We start from the raw sequence: 16,957 nt of genomic DNA, 5'->3' as shown, positions 1-16,957 counted from the left end.
TCTATCTCTCCCTTTCAAAACACTACGCTTCAGAACAGCACTGGAAGCAAATTAATATCCCTGGAAGGAAAAGGTTGCTATTCCTATCCCAGCGGCCCCATCCCCAGCTCTGTGGAACAATCTGCCCCCAGATTGTCAGAGAGCCCAGATGCTTAAGGACTCCCCAAATAACAGGGCCCTCTCACACATTAAAGATGGACAGATTTCAGCATTGTTTATGTGGCATCAGCCCACTGTAGAACTATGGAATTCCTCTATGGAATGAAGCCCCTCCATATCAAAAGGAACAGCCTGGTCTATGTACACTCTGCACTAAAGTTAACCCATGGTTCTTTCTTCTACTTTTCTATTTATTTTATTTTACTGCATTAAAAAATGCATATGCTGCCTATCGAAAGAATTTTACTCAAGGCAACTCACAACAAAACAAGGGGGGAAATCGTGAAAATAATTAACCGTTAAAAACCCAGCCCTAGCATAAAACAAACACTTATAACCTTTTTTTTTTTTTAACAATTCAAATTCTGTGCGTGGTATAAATCACACCAATTAATGACAATGAAATCCATCCAAATATTTTTGCATAATTAATTCCACAAGTAAGATGTGAGGGAGAAGAAGCGACAACACAGAAACACCACTACTTTATGCTTCTCGTCACTTAGTATTTCAGCAATCATAGAATCACAGAGTTGGAAGGGATCACCAGGGTCTAGGGCTGTCGATTCGGTTTGTCCGAACTGAAAAAACAGCTGAATTTTCCGCAATTCGGCTATTTCAGTTCGGATGGAACCGAACTGAAAAAACAACGCCCTGAATTTGCTGAATTTGGGGCGATCGCCGAATAAATTCGGCAGGTTCTGCGTTCCCGCCTTTTTTCAGTTCCCCCCCCCCCCGTGCGCCTTCACGGGGCTTCCCTGAAGGCGCGCGGGGGGCGCTTTAAACAGATCTGCGCCTCCCAGCTGGGAGGCGCAGATCTGTTCCCCCCCCGGGTGCCTTCAGGGAAGCCCTGTGAAGGCCCGCAGGGGGGCTCTTTAAAGACTCCCGCCCCCTTCCCGACTCTCAGCCGAATTTTCCCCTGAACTCCGGATCTCGCGCCGAATTTTGCGGATCCGAAGCGGGGGATGCGGACTTCAGCACGTCCCGAATTTAAAAGGGCCGAATTTTGCCGAAGCCGAACTGTACCGAATTTTTTTCAACAGCCCTACCAGGGTCATCTAGTCCAACCCCCTGCACAATGCAGGAAATTCACAACTACTTCCCACCCCACACACCCAGTGACCCCTACTCCATGCCCAGAAGATGGCCAAGGTGCCCTCCCTCTCATGATCTGACTAAGGTCACAGGATCAGCATTGCTGCAGATGGCCATCTAGCCTCTGCTTAAAAACCTCCAGGGAAGGAGAGCTTACCACCTCCCGAGGAAGCCTGTTCCACTGAGGAACCGCTCTAACTGTCAGAAAGTTGTTCCTAATGTCTAGATGGAAACTCTTTTGATTTAATTTCAACCCGTTGGTTCTGGTCTGACCTTCTGAGGAAGAATTTTCTAACAGTTCCTCAGTGGAACAGGCTTCCTCAAGAGGTGGTAAGCTCTCCTTCCCTGGAGGTTTCTAAGAAGAGGCTAGATGACCATCTGTCAGCAAAGCTGATTCTATGACCTTAGGCAGATTATGAGAGGGAGGGCGTCTTGGCCACCTTCTGAGCCTGGAGTAGGGGTAACTGGTGGTATGGAGGGGGGGAGGTAGTTGTGAATTTCCTGCATTGTGCAGGGGGTTGAGCTAGATGACCCTGGTGGTCCCTTCCAATTCTATGATTCTATGATAAATAATACTAGCAGATAATATTGATATCCCTGCGTCAGGACCTTACTTGTTTTGAGCGTTGACTTCAGGCTTCTCTGTCCCTGATACGTCATCATCTTCCCTTTGTCGCAGCCTTTCCTGCCTGGCCCGCCGGCGCCGTTCTCGGGCCGCTTCTTCGTCATCATCGTCATTTCTGTGATAGGCTAATCTGCAAAACACCATTTTAGAGAGGTTGAAAGCCAAACCCTTTATTCAAGGTATTGCCATAGAGACATCTTTGCCGTCATCCACACAGCACGCATTCGTGTTCCAAAGTTACAAAAAGAGGCTTATTCATCTTGTACTGTCAAACACCACATTTTTCTACAATGAAGCAAAAATGACAGGTCCCCGCACCTAAGGAGCATACAGTTTAGATTTTGACAACAAAGGGAAATGACACCAGAGATTGCCTCGCCACGGTTATCCATAACCTGGTAAAATGCAGAATAGATTACAAACCACCGCTCTTAACCACTACACCATGCTTAGAGGCAGAAAATTATCATCGGCAAGTAGCTCCAGGAGGGAAGGCGGCATGGTATAGCCCAATCTCGTCAGATTTCAGAAGCTAAGCAGGGTCAGTACTTGGAAGGGAGACCACCAAAGAAAGCTCTGCATAGGAGGGCAATGGCAAAATTAGGAAGAATTTTCTAACAGTTAGATGAGGCTAGATGGCCATCTGTCAGCAATGCTGATTCTATGACCTTAGGTAGATCATGAGAGGAAGGGCACCTTGGCCATCTTCTGGGCATGGAGTATGAGTCACTGGGGGTGTGGGGGAGAGGTAGTTTGGAATTTCCTGCATTGTGCAAGGGGTTGGACAAGATGACCCTGGTGGTCCCTTCCAACTCTATGATTTTATTGTATGTTTCAAACCACCTCTGTTGATCTCCTGCCTTGAAAGCCCCTTGCTGGGGTTGCCATAAGGCAGCCACGACTTGATGGCACTTTACATGGACACACTATTAGCTCCAAAATATCACCTTAAGCCCAACATTAAAGGTCTTTCTCTCCTTTTAAAGGGCCTGTCCTCTGAGCGATTTGGCTACTGCAGGGAGGAGGGGGAACTCCATCACCACAGGCTGCTGTGTCATCCGGTACCTGATATCTCCTATTAAATATTCAACTGAAAGGAAGATGGTCTGGGTTGGAGCAGCCGTCTCTCTTTCTCTCAGCCTGCTCCAAGAGACTTTAAAGGCCTCCAAACCTTGCAAAGAAATCCGTTGAAGTTATTTGTGCATATGAAATGTTACCAGCTTGTATACTTTTCCCCTTGTACCTAAGTTAATGCTCTGACCTGGATAGCCTACCTTAGCCACAGCTAGGTTCTGTGCAATAGCTTTTAACGTTCGCCTTTCAAAGGTTTCCTCAAGGATGGGTCTAATTTTAAATTAGGGGGATAAGTAAAATCTAACTTGATGGATTTGTATTTTTGTATTTTAAATAAATGCACAATTGTGAACGGTGGACAATTTTATCAAGTATTCTTAGAATGGCAATGCCGTGATAAAAATCTGTTCTGTTCTGACCTGGATAGCCCAGAGTAGCCCAAACCTGTCAGATCTCGGAAGCTAAAAGAAGAAGAGTAGGTTTTTATACCCCGTTTTTCTCTACCTGAAGGGGTCTCAAAGCGGCTTACAATCAACATTCCCTTCCTCTCCCCACAAAAGACACCTTGTGAGGTAGGTGGGGCTGAGAGAGTTCTGACAGAACTGTGACTGGCCCAAGGTCACCCAGCAGGCTTCATTTGGAGGAGTGGGGAATCATACCCGGTTCTCCAGATTGGAGTCCGCCGATCTTAACCACTACACCATGCTAGGCAGGGTTGGCCCTGATCAGTTCTTGGATGGGAGACCACCAAGGAAGTCCAGGGCTGTTATGCAGAGGCAGGCAATGGCAAACCACCTCTGAACGTCTCTAAACTTGTAAACCCCACAGGGTCGCCATAAGTAGGCTGTGACTGGGCAGCATCCCCCCCCCTCTGATACTAGTCATGATGCACACCTATTCTCTCCAGGATCAGAGGAGGATGCCTATTATCTTAGGTTCTTTAGAACACAGGCAGGACAATGCTGCTCCAGTCATCTTGTTTGGGGGCTTCCTAGAGGCACCTGGTTGGCCACTGTGTGAACAGACTGCTGGACTTGATGGGCCTTGGTCTGATACAGCAGGGCTTTTCTTATGTTCTTATGTTCTTAAGGCCCTCCATGATGCAAAGATAATTTGAATGTGATGTGAATCATTTGCCACTATTCCCACAAATGTGTCAAAGCATTTAAAAGGCACATAAAATGTATTGAGTTTCCCCCTTTCCCCCGCCCCCCATACTATTTGTCAATCATTTTTATCCCACCGTTCCTCCCAGGAGCTCAGGACACATATACGGTTTCTCCCCCCACCCCTCCACTTCAGTTTCCACAAGAACACTCTAAATTAAGTTAGGCCAAGAGATCCCGGGTTACCACCTTCATAAAAAACTCTGCAATCTTAAATTGCACTGAAAAAGATTGACTGGCCCAAGGTCACAGGACTCGGCCTTCTGCTGAGTCTGGCCATTAGCGTACCAAGGTCAATGTACTCTGACAGAAAGAGCCTCTCCAGAGTCTCAGGCTGAGGTCTTTCACATCACCTACCGCCTGACGCTTTTAACTGGAGGTAGTTGGGCTTGAACTTGGGACCTTCTGCATGCAAAGCAGATGCTCTAGCACTGGGCCAGGGCTCCACTTTGGCATATAAGGTTACTCAGTGAGCTTCATAGCAAAAGGGGGAGATTGAGTCCAGGTTTCTCCAGTCTTAGTCCAACAGTTTTTCCTAAACACTACAGCATCTCGGCTGTCTAATACAAGACCTTGAGGTCACTCAATGACAATATTGTCAGGACCAGTGAAAGGCAGCATTTATTTACATAATGCACAATAAATGTATGAGACATTGCCACAAGATGAGTCAATGGCTGGTAGTTTAGGAACAAATGTTTTAAAAAATGTTTAGACAACAGCTACTGTATTTACTCAAATGCAAGAATAAGGTTTTTCCAGATATGCTATCAAAAAAAAAAGTATGTTGTCTTAAATGTGCATACAAGTTATGGATATGTCCAGTAATTTTTTTTAAAAAAACTTTTGTATATAACATTGGGGGGGGTTGTCTTATAGTCAGGGTTGTCTTCCTTTCAAATGAATACGGTATTCAATTATGCTCAACAGAACCTCCAGATATCAAGCAAGTGTACCTCTGCAACCAGACAATGAGGTCGATCAATATGGGATGGCTTTGTTGTCTCTGTGCCCTTCTAGTCATGGTTAGAAACAGAATGCTGGATTAGATGGACCCCAGATCTGAAGCCATAAAACAGTTCTTAATGCTTTACTTGTAAAGACCAAGCAAGTCATCCTAAAAGGCACCCCTACGAGAGGTTGCATCTGCTGTGGCTACAGCAAAAGAGCTAGGCTTACCGAATGATGAGGCTATTCCTGGCCAAGGAAGTGGTTTGAGCCTCTTAGCCACACTTAATATCTGCATTTACACACAGCTAAAAATAAAAATAAAATAGGGGTGGAAACACTGCCAGCAGTTGGCCACCTCCCTTAAAAATGATTATGGTCTTTGGCCACTTGATACCAATTTTCTCCACATTTCAACTATTTCCACTTAGTCCCTAAGTCATGGCTCCAAGCTCCCATCAAAGGCATGCCAATTGTGACTGTTTCTTCTCTCACATTTTAAACATCTAATCTTATGGGTTATATTACACTTACTAGGATTTATTTGTACTACAAAAGCTCTGAAACGTCTTCATCCAGGCCGCTGCGGTAGGCATTGCATGGAGAAAGATGTGGGCTCGATTCCAATGGTTTTTTTTTACATGTAAACATTATGCGGATCATAAAACCCTTTTTTAAAAGGAAAAAATATGTAATTTAGTGGATTAATTGGATGCAAAGCGGGTCATTTACAAATCTGGAGGAGGAGGAGGAGAGCTGGTTTCTATATGCTGACTTTCTCTACCACTTAAGGAAGAATCAAACCGGATTGGTTTACAATCGCCTTCCCCTCCCCACAACTGACACCCTGTGAGGTAGTTGGGGCTGAGAGAGCTGTAGTAGAGCTGTGACTAGCCCAAGGTCACCCAGCTGGCTTCATGTGGAGGAGTGGGGAAACCAACCCAGTTCACCAGATTAGCCTCTGCCGCTCAGGTGGAGGAGTGCGGAATCGAACCCTGTTCTCCAGATCAGAGTCCACCGCTCTTAACCACTTCTCATATTACTTCTTGCCATATGTGTTGGCAATGCAGTGGGTCCCCATGCTGCTGTCCAGGGGTTAAAGGAGGACCCTGGGTCTGGAAAAGCCCCACACCGCCACGCACAAGGTGGGTGTCAGTCTACTGTGGGATACCACACTTAGGCATTCATTACCCGTCTGTTAGAGTTACCGACCTCCAGGTGGTGGCTGGAGATCTCCCGCTATTACAACTGCTCTCCAGGTGATGGAGATCAGTTCCCCAGGGGAAAATGGCCGCTTTGGAAGGTGGACTCTATGGCATTATACCCCACTGAAGTCCCTCTCCTCCCCAAAGCCTTGCCCTCCTCAGGCTACACCCCCAAAATCTCCAGGTACTTCCCAACCAGGAGATGGCAGCCCTACCTTCTGTATACCACCACCAGCAAAGCATACTCACGTTGTCATACTGAGGGGAACCGTAGCAGCCACATCCAGAAAAAACATCTATAAACCAACTACAGCTATTATCTCAGTATGCCATTTTCCAGCAAGCAGCTTCACCAATATAACTGATGAAACTTCCCCCATCTCTGCATGTCCAAGAAAGGCTGCATCTGTCGAAGTGACGTCTGTCACACAGCCAATTAAGACACATAAGACCTGCCAAAGAGGTAGCCAGCTTACAACCAAGAGGAGAATATACTCTAAACAAATCCATTTTAAGCTGTGTGCAGAAAGCATAACAGGACAGAGACCGCTTCATGCTGCTTCTGACTTCACAGGAGCCAGAAGGCCATTGATAAAGGGTCTCCCTCCGCCCTTTCCATGGGTCCATTTCGACAAAGCGAAAACTCAACTGTGGCTCCTCACCCTAATTCTTGCCATAGACAACAAGGGGGGAGAAGAGGAGGAGGAAGCAAGCCGAGATGACCGTCTTTCGAACTGGGCTTTCAGAGTTCTGCAAGGCGCCCACATTCTGGAGGTCCATCATCTCCTTTACTGCATCATTAGGGTTGCCAGGTTCCCTCTTCGCCACCGGCAGGAGGTTTTTTGGGCGAAGCCTAAGGAGGGGAGGGACTTCAATGCCATAGAGTCCAATTGCCAAAGTGGCCATTTTCTCCAGGGGAACTGGTCTCTATCGGCTGGAGTTCAGTTGTAATAGCAGGAGATCTCCAGCTAGTACCTGGAGGTTAGCAATCCTATGCATCATTATGATGGGAAAGGGCTGTACCAATGGGACTTGAGAGCTGATTCGCAGAAACACATGTTATCAAGAAAATTTGCTGCAGCCTGATTTGGGGGTAAAGAGCTGGGCCTTTCCCAGCCTCCCCCTCCCCAAAGTGGCCCTCTGTTAGGCCTAGTTGCTATATCTGCACAAGAACGAATGTTTCACGCCATTAACTATTTAAGTACCAAAATATAGTCTTCAATGCAGCCATCCGTGCCATTCCATGTGGACTAGCAACAGCCACAAAATCCTGTTGCCCCAAGGTAGCCTGATCTCGTCAGATCTCAGAAGCTAAGCAGGGTCGGTTCTGGCTAGTATTTGGATGGGAGCCCTCCAATGAACACCAGGGTTGTGATGGGGAGGCAACCAATGGCAAATCATCTCTGAACATGAAACCTCTATGGGGTTGCCATAAATCAGCTGTGACTTAACATTAAAAAAATGGAGGGGGAGCCATATTTGACATTCTAAGATCTGAAAGTTCAAGATTTGATATTTGAGTATTGATAACGAAATATTTTGTAGAAGATAGTAAATTCCTGCAAAGATGTGGTGCTCCCCCAGGGTTGCCAAGCTCCAGATGGGGCCTGGAGATCGGCCAGGATGACAACTGATCTCCAGACAGCAGAGATCAGGTCCCCTGGAGGAAATGGATGCTTTGCAGGGTGGACTCTATGACATGATATCCTGATAGGGTCCATTCCTTCCCCAAACCTCTCCCTTCCCCATTTCTACCCACAAATCCCAGGGAATTTCCCATCTTGGAAGAAGAAGAAGAGTTGGTTTTTATATGCCAACTTTCTCCACCACTTAAGGAAGAATCAAGCGGCTTACAAATGCCTTCCCTTCCCCACAACAGACACCCTGTGAGGTAGGTGGGGCTGAGAGAGCTCGAAGACAGCTGTGACTGGCCCAAGGTCACCCAGCCGGCTTCATGTGTAGGAGTGGGGAAACAAATCCAGTTCACCAGATTAGCCTCCGCCACTCATGTGGAGGAGCGGGGAATCAAACCCGGTTCTCCAGATCAGAGTCCACTGCTCCAAACCATCGCTCTTAACCACTACACCATGCTGGCTAGAGCTCGAAACCCTACACTCTACCCCCCACCCCCCCAGATAAATCTGCCGTGAAGGCCGGAAGAGCGAAGAGGCAGCCTAGGAATGTAATAAATAAAGCCACATTTATTTGAGGGCAGTTTAAACAGCCTGATCCAATCGCTGGAATCTTAGCAGTGCCGGGGTCATCCCGGCAAAGGGGCAAACAAGCCTCCCTGAATGCTTGGGGGCAGAAGTCAAAAGCCTGGAATCGCCACAGCTCCCCTGCGCATATTTAAAGGCGTACGACTGCCACTTGCTCTCTATGCGTCTATTGTCAGTCAGTCATGTGTTTATTGTGCATGGCCATGAGGCCTTTGCAATCTAGACAATATTACAAAAACTTAAAATATAAATCTCTTAAAAGTCATAAGATTAAAATACACCCATTCGGTTCCTTCCCTCATTTAGTGGCTTTCTTTGCCCTAATTCTTCTGGCTGCTAGGTAACAAAGTGCCATTGTTTGGGAAACAACAGGTTCAATGTCAAAAAGCAAGAGAATTAGTTTATTGGCATTAGATAATGGGGGGAAGAAGAAGGAGGAGGAGGAGGAGGAGGAGGAGGTTTTTATATGCTGACTTTGTCTACCACTTTAGGGAGACTCAAACCGGCTTACAATCACCTTCCCTCCCCACAACAGACACCCTGCGAGGTAGGTGGGTCTGAGAGAATGTGACTTGCCCAAGGTCACCCATCTGGCTTCCTGTGTAGGAGTGGGGGAAACAAATCCAGTCTACCATATTAGCCTCGCCGCTCATGTGGAAGAGTGGAGAATCAAACCCGGCGCCACCAGGAACTTATTCCGAGGTTCGACATAAAGAGGGCAGGCCAGGATATAATAGGGTAGATCTTCCACTGAGCTACCGCAGATACAGATACGTTGAGCCCGGGGTTTTTCCCCCCGAAAAACGACCAGCAAGAAGCTTCGTGGGCATAGTTTGAAATCGCAGTGATGTGAGAGCAACTTTAAAACTATAAGCTGTTATATCTACCAGATAAGAAGCTCTAAATGCTTCAATTGTTGGAAATGCGGCACAGTGACCTCTGGATAGCTGCTGCAGACGCCATTGACACTTCAAGGGTTAGGCAGTTCTGCCTTGGGGGAGTCTTGTTTTAAGGTCATTCCCCCCTCCCTCCCTCCAGCACTGCAAAATTCGAGCAGCCCACCAAATATTTCAAGCCTATCGCCTTGATCCTTCTCTTTGTCTTCGGCTGCCCTTTGATTACCCAACGGCAACTATGAGGCTTTTTATCCCTATCGGAAGAGATAAGAAGAAGAAGCCCCGCCAAAGAATTTGTGGGTTTCCTTTTCTTTTTTAATTGATAAATTCCAGCGTGGTCATCCAACAGGAAAGATGTTACATGCCGGAAATGCAACAGGCTGATAAAAAGGCAAATGAAACCGGTGACTTTCCAAGTACGAAACCCGACCCTGACCCTTTCAACTTCGCTTCCACCACTTCCGACTTTGAAGTTATTTCTATGCACAATGTAATCAAAGAAATGGACACATTGCAGGGTGGGGGGGGGAGGTTTGCTGCCCTTTTTAATGGGTATAAAACTGAAAGAGACTTCCAGCGCAATCCTAAGGGGGGGAGTAGTTAAGAAGCATCTGGGGACAGTACAGCAGCACCGCCTCCTGAGCAGTTTGAAGCAGCACAGTAGAAATAATAAAATAAATCTCTCTCCCCTACCCGAAGCCCAGTGAAACTGCTCCATAGACTTTCATGGGTCTACGCCGTGCAAACTGCAGATGCAAAGTCGCGCCTGCAAAAGGGGGCATTCCCGGGGCAAAAGGGCTTACGGAGATGACTAAAGTCAGCCCCGTCCCTGGGAACACTCCCTTTGGTCCCGGCAGAGATACGCTGCTGCCATGGCTGCTCCAGCGCCCGAGCATGGCGCTACTGTGCTACTCCCCATCAGCAGTATAAGTGGCCCTGCGCCAGCGTTAGTACCAGTTTAGCCAGCGCAAGTGGCACTAACGCTGGCGCAGGGGTCACGCCGGCTCCTAAGGGCAGAATTATACCTTAAGTCCATTGAAGTCAATGGGCTTAGAAGGTTGCAACTCAGCTTAGGTTTGCACCATTAATATAAAACTGATTTTACCTTTGGTAACTGATACTAGAAAAACCAAGATCTACAATATGCACAGGTTTAAGAGCTGGAAATGAATGTACTCATTTTTATAACTGAGTGTGTGTGAGTGTGAGAGTGAGAGAAAGAGAGGGAATGAATTAAAAATTACCAGAACAAAGGGCTAAGAGTTAGGTTTAAAATGACAGGTCCAAATTTTCATCAATCTATCATATCACTGAATGGCTGTGAAGGACAATGAGGAAAGGCTAAAGGACTTGGGAATGTTTAGTCTGGAGAAGAAGAGGTTGAGGGGGGACATGATTGCTCTCTTTAAGTATTTGAAGGGCTGTCACTTAGAGGAAGGCAGGGAGCTGTTCCTGTTGGCAACAGAGGATAGGACCTGCAATAATGGATTTAAATTATGAAGAGAAAGGATATTAGGAATTTTTTTTTTTTTACAGTAAGAGTAGTTCAGCAGTGAAATTGGCTGCCTAGGGAGATGGTGAGCTCCCCCTCTCTGGCAGTCTTTGAGCAGCAGCTTGACGAACACTTGTCAGGGATGCTCTAGGCTGATCCTACATTGAGCAGGGGGTTGGACTAGATGCCCCCTTCCAACTCTATGATTCTATGATGCTATGGCTACAACAGGCTCTGGTTAAATTACTCGTATATAAATGTATTAGCAGCAGCAAAAATGACCTTAGCCAGGAGTTGGGATTCTGCCAACATCCCATCAATCCCAGAGCAGTTGAATCAAGTGCTGGAAACTGCAAACATCGACAAACGGAGGGATAAACATGGGCAACATGGACTGTCTTATATGGACTGGCAGAAAATTGCTCTTGGCTCCTACTCAGACTGGGAAGACAGATCCATATTACAACAGGAGAGATGTATTCCCTGGGAGGTTGCTTAGCAGGGAAACGCTTCCTGACCGTTTCCAGGCCAACCGGGAGATGCTTTGCCAGCATCTGTTGATTGATCAAAGCACCTGCAAAATGTTTCCCTTCCCCGCCCCTCTTCAGACCAGCAGGTAAATTGCTGTAGCAACAAGAAGCGGATGGAAGCAGGAAGAGGAGGGAATCTGAGGTATTAAAAGGAATCCCTGATACACAACAAGGAGGGGCTGTGGCTCAGTGGTAGAGCATCTGCTCTGCATGCAGAAGATCCCAGGGTCAATCCCCGGCATCTCCAGTTAAAGAAACCAGGCAAGTAAGTGATGTGAAAGACCTCTGCCTGAGACCATGGGGAGCCGCTGCCGGTCTGAGTAGACAACACTGACTTTGATGGGCCAAGGGTCTGATTCAGTATAAGGCAGCTTCATGTGTTCATGAAAGATAGGAAGTCTGCTGCATGGTGATCTTGCTTTGATACAGGATCTGGAAAAACAAACATTTGTCGAACTGTCAGCACAACCTTTCCTTTCCTTTCCTTTTATCCCTTAGAAGCTCCTTGATCAATTGATCTTGAGCAGCATATATCTAGTGTTGGAGGGATATAAGGACTGAAACAAATCTTGCCACTGACAATGTAGCCTTGGGGTCCCTATCACTTAGTAAAAATGGCATTATGTCAGTCACAGAGGCATTGGATTTGTATATTAAAAGGGGGGAAATATAGTGCAATCGAAGTTCCTCGTAAAAGCGGCATTCCAAAAGGGCATGGGCTAATGAGTCAATAGAGCCAGAAGAGCAAGGACAGATCCTGTCAGCACAACCCAGGCTCACTCATGAAAGTATTCCGGGGTTTTTTTAAGGCACATAACTGGTAACTTCTTATCATATTGCAGCAGACTAAACATTACAAACAACCAGAAAAGCAACTGATGCATAAGGAAGAGACACAGAAGGACCTTGATCCAACTGCGACATTTCACATTAATCTATGTTCACCATGTTGAATACGGTGTCACAAGTATGTTCAGTGCTACAACACGTGGCATATGTGGAACACAGTTAACAAGAATCTGATCTCCCACATTCTTCATTCGCCAGCGGACATGCAAAGATCATGTCAGACTCAGTTTCCTCAGCTGCAAAAGCAAAAAGAATCCTGACCAACCTCACAATACTGTTGTGAGACTGAGGAACCAAAATAAATGTTTTGCATCGAGGGGCTGTGGCATGCAGAAGGTCCCAGGTTCAATCCCCGGCATCTCCAGTTAAAGGGACCAGGCAAGTAGGTGATGTGAAAGACCCCTGCCTGAGACCCTGGAGAGCCACTGCCAGTCTGAGAAGGTAATACTGACTTTGATGGGCCAAGGGTCTGATTCAGTATAAGGCAGCTTCGTGTGTGTTCATGTATGTGAGGGAGGGGGGAAATTCTATAACCCAGCTGTCCAGGTTGCCTACCAATTTCACACGGACACAATACCTGCCAAACAATTTGAGTCCAGCCGCACCTTAAAGACCAACAAAATATTCTAGGGTATAAGCTTTCATGAGTCAACGCTCATTTCATCAGATACAGTATCTTTACTGAACTCTTATGACCATCTTTCACCCACACAGATGCCCCAGAAAGCCCCAGGGCAGAGCCTGTCTCAGCACAGACCAAACACCTTCTCTCAACACAAGCACCGATCAGTGGCCTTCAGACTTTCTGTCTTGAAGAACCCCTTTCCATGTGGACTCGTCTGCAAGAAAAACCCTGACATGTCTGCCACAGAACACCTGTGTGTTTCAAAAGGTGCTGTCTTAGACTCTTGGAGGCACACTGAGTTCACCTGTGCCACTGGCCAGACCACTTGGTCCTCACGTCACCCTCTATGAATTGAAAACATACCATATAATAAACCAAAAACCCTGCCTATTTCAATGAATGTTGTGGGGGAAGACTGATCACAGAGGGTAGTCTTGGCTACTAGTCAAAATGAATACTAGTCATGCTGCATACCTATTCTCTCTATTATCAGAGGAGCATGCCTATTATTTTGGGTGCGGTGGAACACAGGCAGGATGGTGCTTCTGCAGTCGTCTTGTTAGTGGCTTCCTAGAGGCACCTGGTTGGCCACTGTGTGAACCGACTGCTGGACTTGATGGGCCTCGGTCTGATCCAGCAGGGTCTTTCTTAAGTTCTTATGCCTATTATATTAGTTGCCTTGGAACACAGGCAGGATAATGTTGCTGCAGTTGTCTTGTTTGTGGCTTCCTAGAGGCACCTGGTTGGCCACTGTGTGAAACGACTGCTGGACTTGATGGGTCTTGGTCTCATATATGCCTAGTATATTAGGAGCGCTCCTCTGATACTAGAAAGAATAGGTATGCATCATGACTAGTATTCATTTTGACTAGTGGCCATGGATAGCCCTATCCTTCATGAACATGTCCACTCCCCTCTTCAAGCCTTCCAAGATGGCAGCCTTCACCACATCCTGGGGCAGGGAGATCCACAATTTAGCTATGCGTTGTGTGAAGAAATATTTCCTTTTATCTGTGTTGAATCTCTCATCCTCCAGCTTCAGCAGATGACCCCACGTTGTGGTATTGTGATAGAGGGTTCTCACATGCAGCTCAAACAATATGCTAGGGGAAAGGGGGCTTATGCAATGATCATAGCCATAGTTCCAGGATGACTTACTCATCTGCAAAACCAGCTCTGTCTAGACCGAGTCCAGCTTCGGTATTTCCTCTGCAGAGAAAACTAGGTAAACCGTTGCCTTCCCTGCGGTTTGGCGGGGAAAACCCCCCTCTAAACTCAGCCCCACATCTCATCCTATTTTGGCAAGAAAAAAGGAAGAGTAAAGGGGATATAACTTCTCCACTAACCTTCTTCCTGCTAGAGGAAGCACTGTGGCTTGGAAGAGGTGAGAGGGAGTCTACAAGGCCATGAAAGATGCCTCCTGCCCAGTACTTAACTGGAATGCAACAACATATGTCTCCCTGGAGAGATATAGGCCATCATTCCTATCCTTAATTAAAGGCTGCCCCTTGCCTGACTAGCAAAGCATAATGAGAGACCTGGGTTCAAATCCCCATACTTCCTTGAAGCTCACTGTCTGACTTTGGATTGCGTGCTCTTTCTCTTTCTCAGCCTGACATTCCTGAACAGAGTCGTTGTGAGATTAAACCAAGAAAGAAGAGTCAGGTATGTTGTTAAAGTTGACCACTGACACCACTTTAGAGAACGGAGCCATTTAAAAATTGCCGCAAGGGCCTGATCCTGATCAGGGCTGCAGTGTAGCACCCTCGTTTTAAAGATAACAGCATGTTACATGAATACTATAAATAATTTATTCCCTGCTATGATCCAAGAATGACCACACAGAGACGAGTGGTGTAGTCGTAACCAGATTTACACCCCTCTAAGCCCACTGACTTAGATGGGTTTAACTCTACTTAGGATTGCACTGTGAATCTACCAAGGATGGTAAAAGATACAGAGAAGGGAAAAGGCAAAATAGAAGGGTAACGGTCCAGGTTGGTGAGAGGAGAGGAAAGGTCTTAAGGGAGGGTAGAGAATCACGAACAAATCCCGGTTCAAGAACATGTTTTATTTCTCAATTTGCCCTTGGGCAAACCTCTTACAAAAAGAGAAGTTCCTTGCCAAAATATTTAACCTTTCTCGTGATGCAAGGCTCTGTTGTAATTACACAGAAGAGGCTTCACACCTGAACATACAGCACAAGTAATATATTTTTTAGGTTTAAGAAACCTAAAGGCAGTTTGGCTACAGAGAGCCAGACAAAAGCCAAAGTCCCGTATGCTGTGTTTACAAGCACAATGGTTTCAGCAGCCCCACCTTAAATATATTATCTCTTACATTTAGATTTCTTTTCCACATAGTGAAGGAATTAGGCGCAGGGGAAAAAGTGCACAGTTCAGAGCCTGCCGTCAGCTCGAAATTTAATCTGCAGCCCCATCAAATTCGACTGGGAATTACACCGTAGCCCTCTTGAGCAAATTTCTTTGACTCATCCCTGCCTCAAGCTAATTTAAAAAAAAAAAAAAACCACTGCAGCGATGCCAAACAACTATGCCAAAGATAACAAGCAGAAGAATATTTACCTTATGCTGGTGCTAAACTTAACATGAGTTGGTGTCATTCAAACAGCTTTCCATTTCAACAATTACTAAACATCCTGTAGAAGCTGACGGCGCTCTTTACCAAAATTCGGTTGCAGTGTGCTAGCGGGAAACGGTTCGGTTATAACGCCCGTCTCTGCGTGCGCGCAGTTATTTCTGTCACGCTCACTCATCCCAGCTACAGATCATGTATAGTTTTCATCTCTGAAGGGATTCCTGTTTTGCCTACCTTGATATCATCTAACGTAATGTTTTGCATCCTAAACTGTTGAGGGTAGAAGAAGAAGAAGAGTTGATTTTTATATGCCGACTTTCTCTACCACTTAAGGGAGACTCAAACCGGCTTACAATCACCTTCCCTTCCCCTCCCCACAACAGGCACCCTGTGAGGTAGGTGGGGCTGAGAGAGCTCTAACAGAGCTGTAACTTGCCCAAGGTCACCAGCTGGCTTCGTGTGTAGGAGTGGGGAAACAAATCCAGTTCACCCATTAGCCCCCGCCGTTCATGTGGAGGAGTGGGGAATCAAACCTGGCTCTCCAGATCAGAGTCCACTGCTCCAAACCACAGCTCTTAATCACCACACCACACTGGGTAGCTTGTTTCCAATAAGATAGATCACGATGGGTGGCCGTGTTAGTCTGTCTGTAGCAGTAGAAAAGAGCAAGAGTCCAGTAGCACCTTAAAGACTAACACAATTTCTGGCAAGATATGAGCTTTCATGAGCCACAGCTCACATTTGGCAGGCGCCAGGAAAGGTGGTGGGCATCATGGCGCCAACAGAAAACATGTCGGGGACCCTTGGATCAGACCAACTCAAAAACAGATGCGGAAGATTCAGTCCCTAAACAGGGTTGCTAGCCCTGTACCAGCAACCCGGGGAGCTTTAGAGGTACAGATCATGAGTAGAAGCGCTACTAACATGGCGAGGTCACTTCCTGGTAAAAACCACAGAGTCAGAGGAATTCCTAGAGTTCTGCAGCCATCAGTGACATCACAACGTCTGCGATGTCATCCCCTTCCCTGTTAGTTCCTGCTGCTCAACTGCCTGAGAGTGGGAGGGGGCAGAAGGTTGCAGCCCTGTTTCTGAATAGAGAGTCCTACTGCTTCCTCATGGAAGCCCATGCTCTGTCCTTTTTAGCTAGTCCTATGAATACCCCCTCAATATCACAGGCATTACACGTTTAAAAAATTTGTGCTCAGTTTGTAGCTCTGGTGGTTCTAGAGAAAAAACTAAAAATACTATGACAACAAGCTGGAAACCAAGAAAAAGAACCCTGTTTGTGGTGTAGTGGTTAAGAGTGGAGGACTCTAATCTGGTGAACTGGCTTTGATTTCCCACTCCTCCCCATGAGCGGCAGACTCTAATCTGGTGAACCGGGTTGGTTTCCCCACTCCTCCAAGTGCAGCCTGCTGGGTGACCTTGGGCTAGTCACAGTACTCTCAGAACTCTCTCAGCCCCACCTACCTCACA

The 16,957-nt window shown here is 46.6% G+C and overlaps 1 protein-coding gene across 6 annotated transcripts in view; it reads right to left on the bottom strand.

The window, feature by feature from the left end:
* The window catches only part of CALD1 (caldesmon 1), a 107,332-nt gene that overhangs the window by 32,225 nt on the left and 58,150 nt on the right, over window positions 1-16,957 (bottom strand). For all 6 annotated transcript variants that reach the window (XM_056847400.1, XM_056847398.1, XM_056847399.1 and 3 more), the window contains exon 3: window positions 1,869-2,009. In XM_056847400.1, the coding sequence (XP_056703378.1) occupies window positions 1,869-2,009 (141 nt within the window). The remainder of the gene's footprint in view (window positions 1-1,868; window positions 2,010-16,957) is intronic.

This window comes from Euleptes europaea, chromosome 3 (genome assembly GCF_029931775.1).
Source record: "Euleptes europaea isolate rEulEur1 chromosome 3, rEulEur1.hap1, whole genome shotgun sequence".
In the NCBI taxonomy this organism is placed as follows: Eukaryota; Metazoa; Chordata; class Lepidosauria; order Squamata; family Sphaerodactylidae; genus Euleptes; species Euleptes europaea.
Note: the sequence above shows the minus strand (reverse complement) of the source record. Positions and strands in the feature narration are given on the sequence as shown.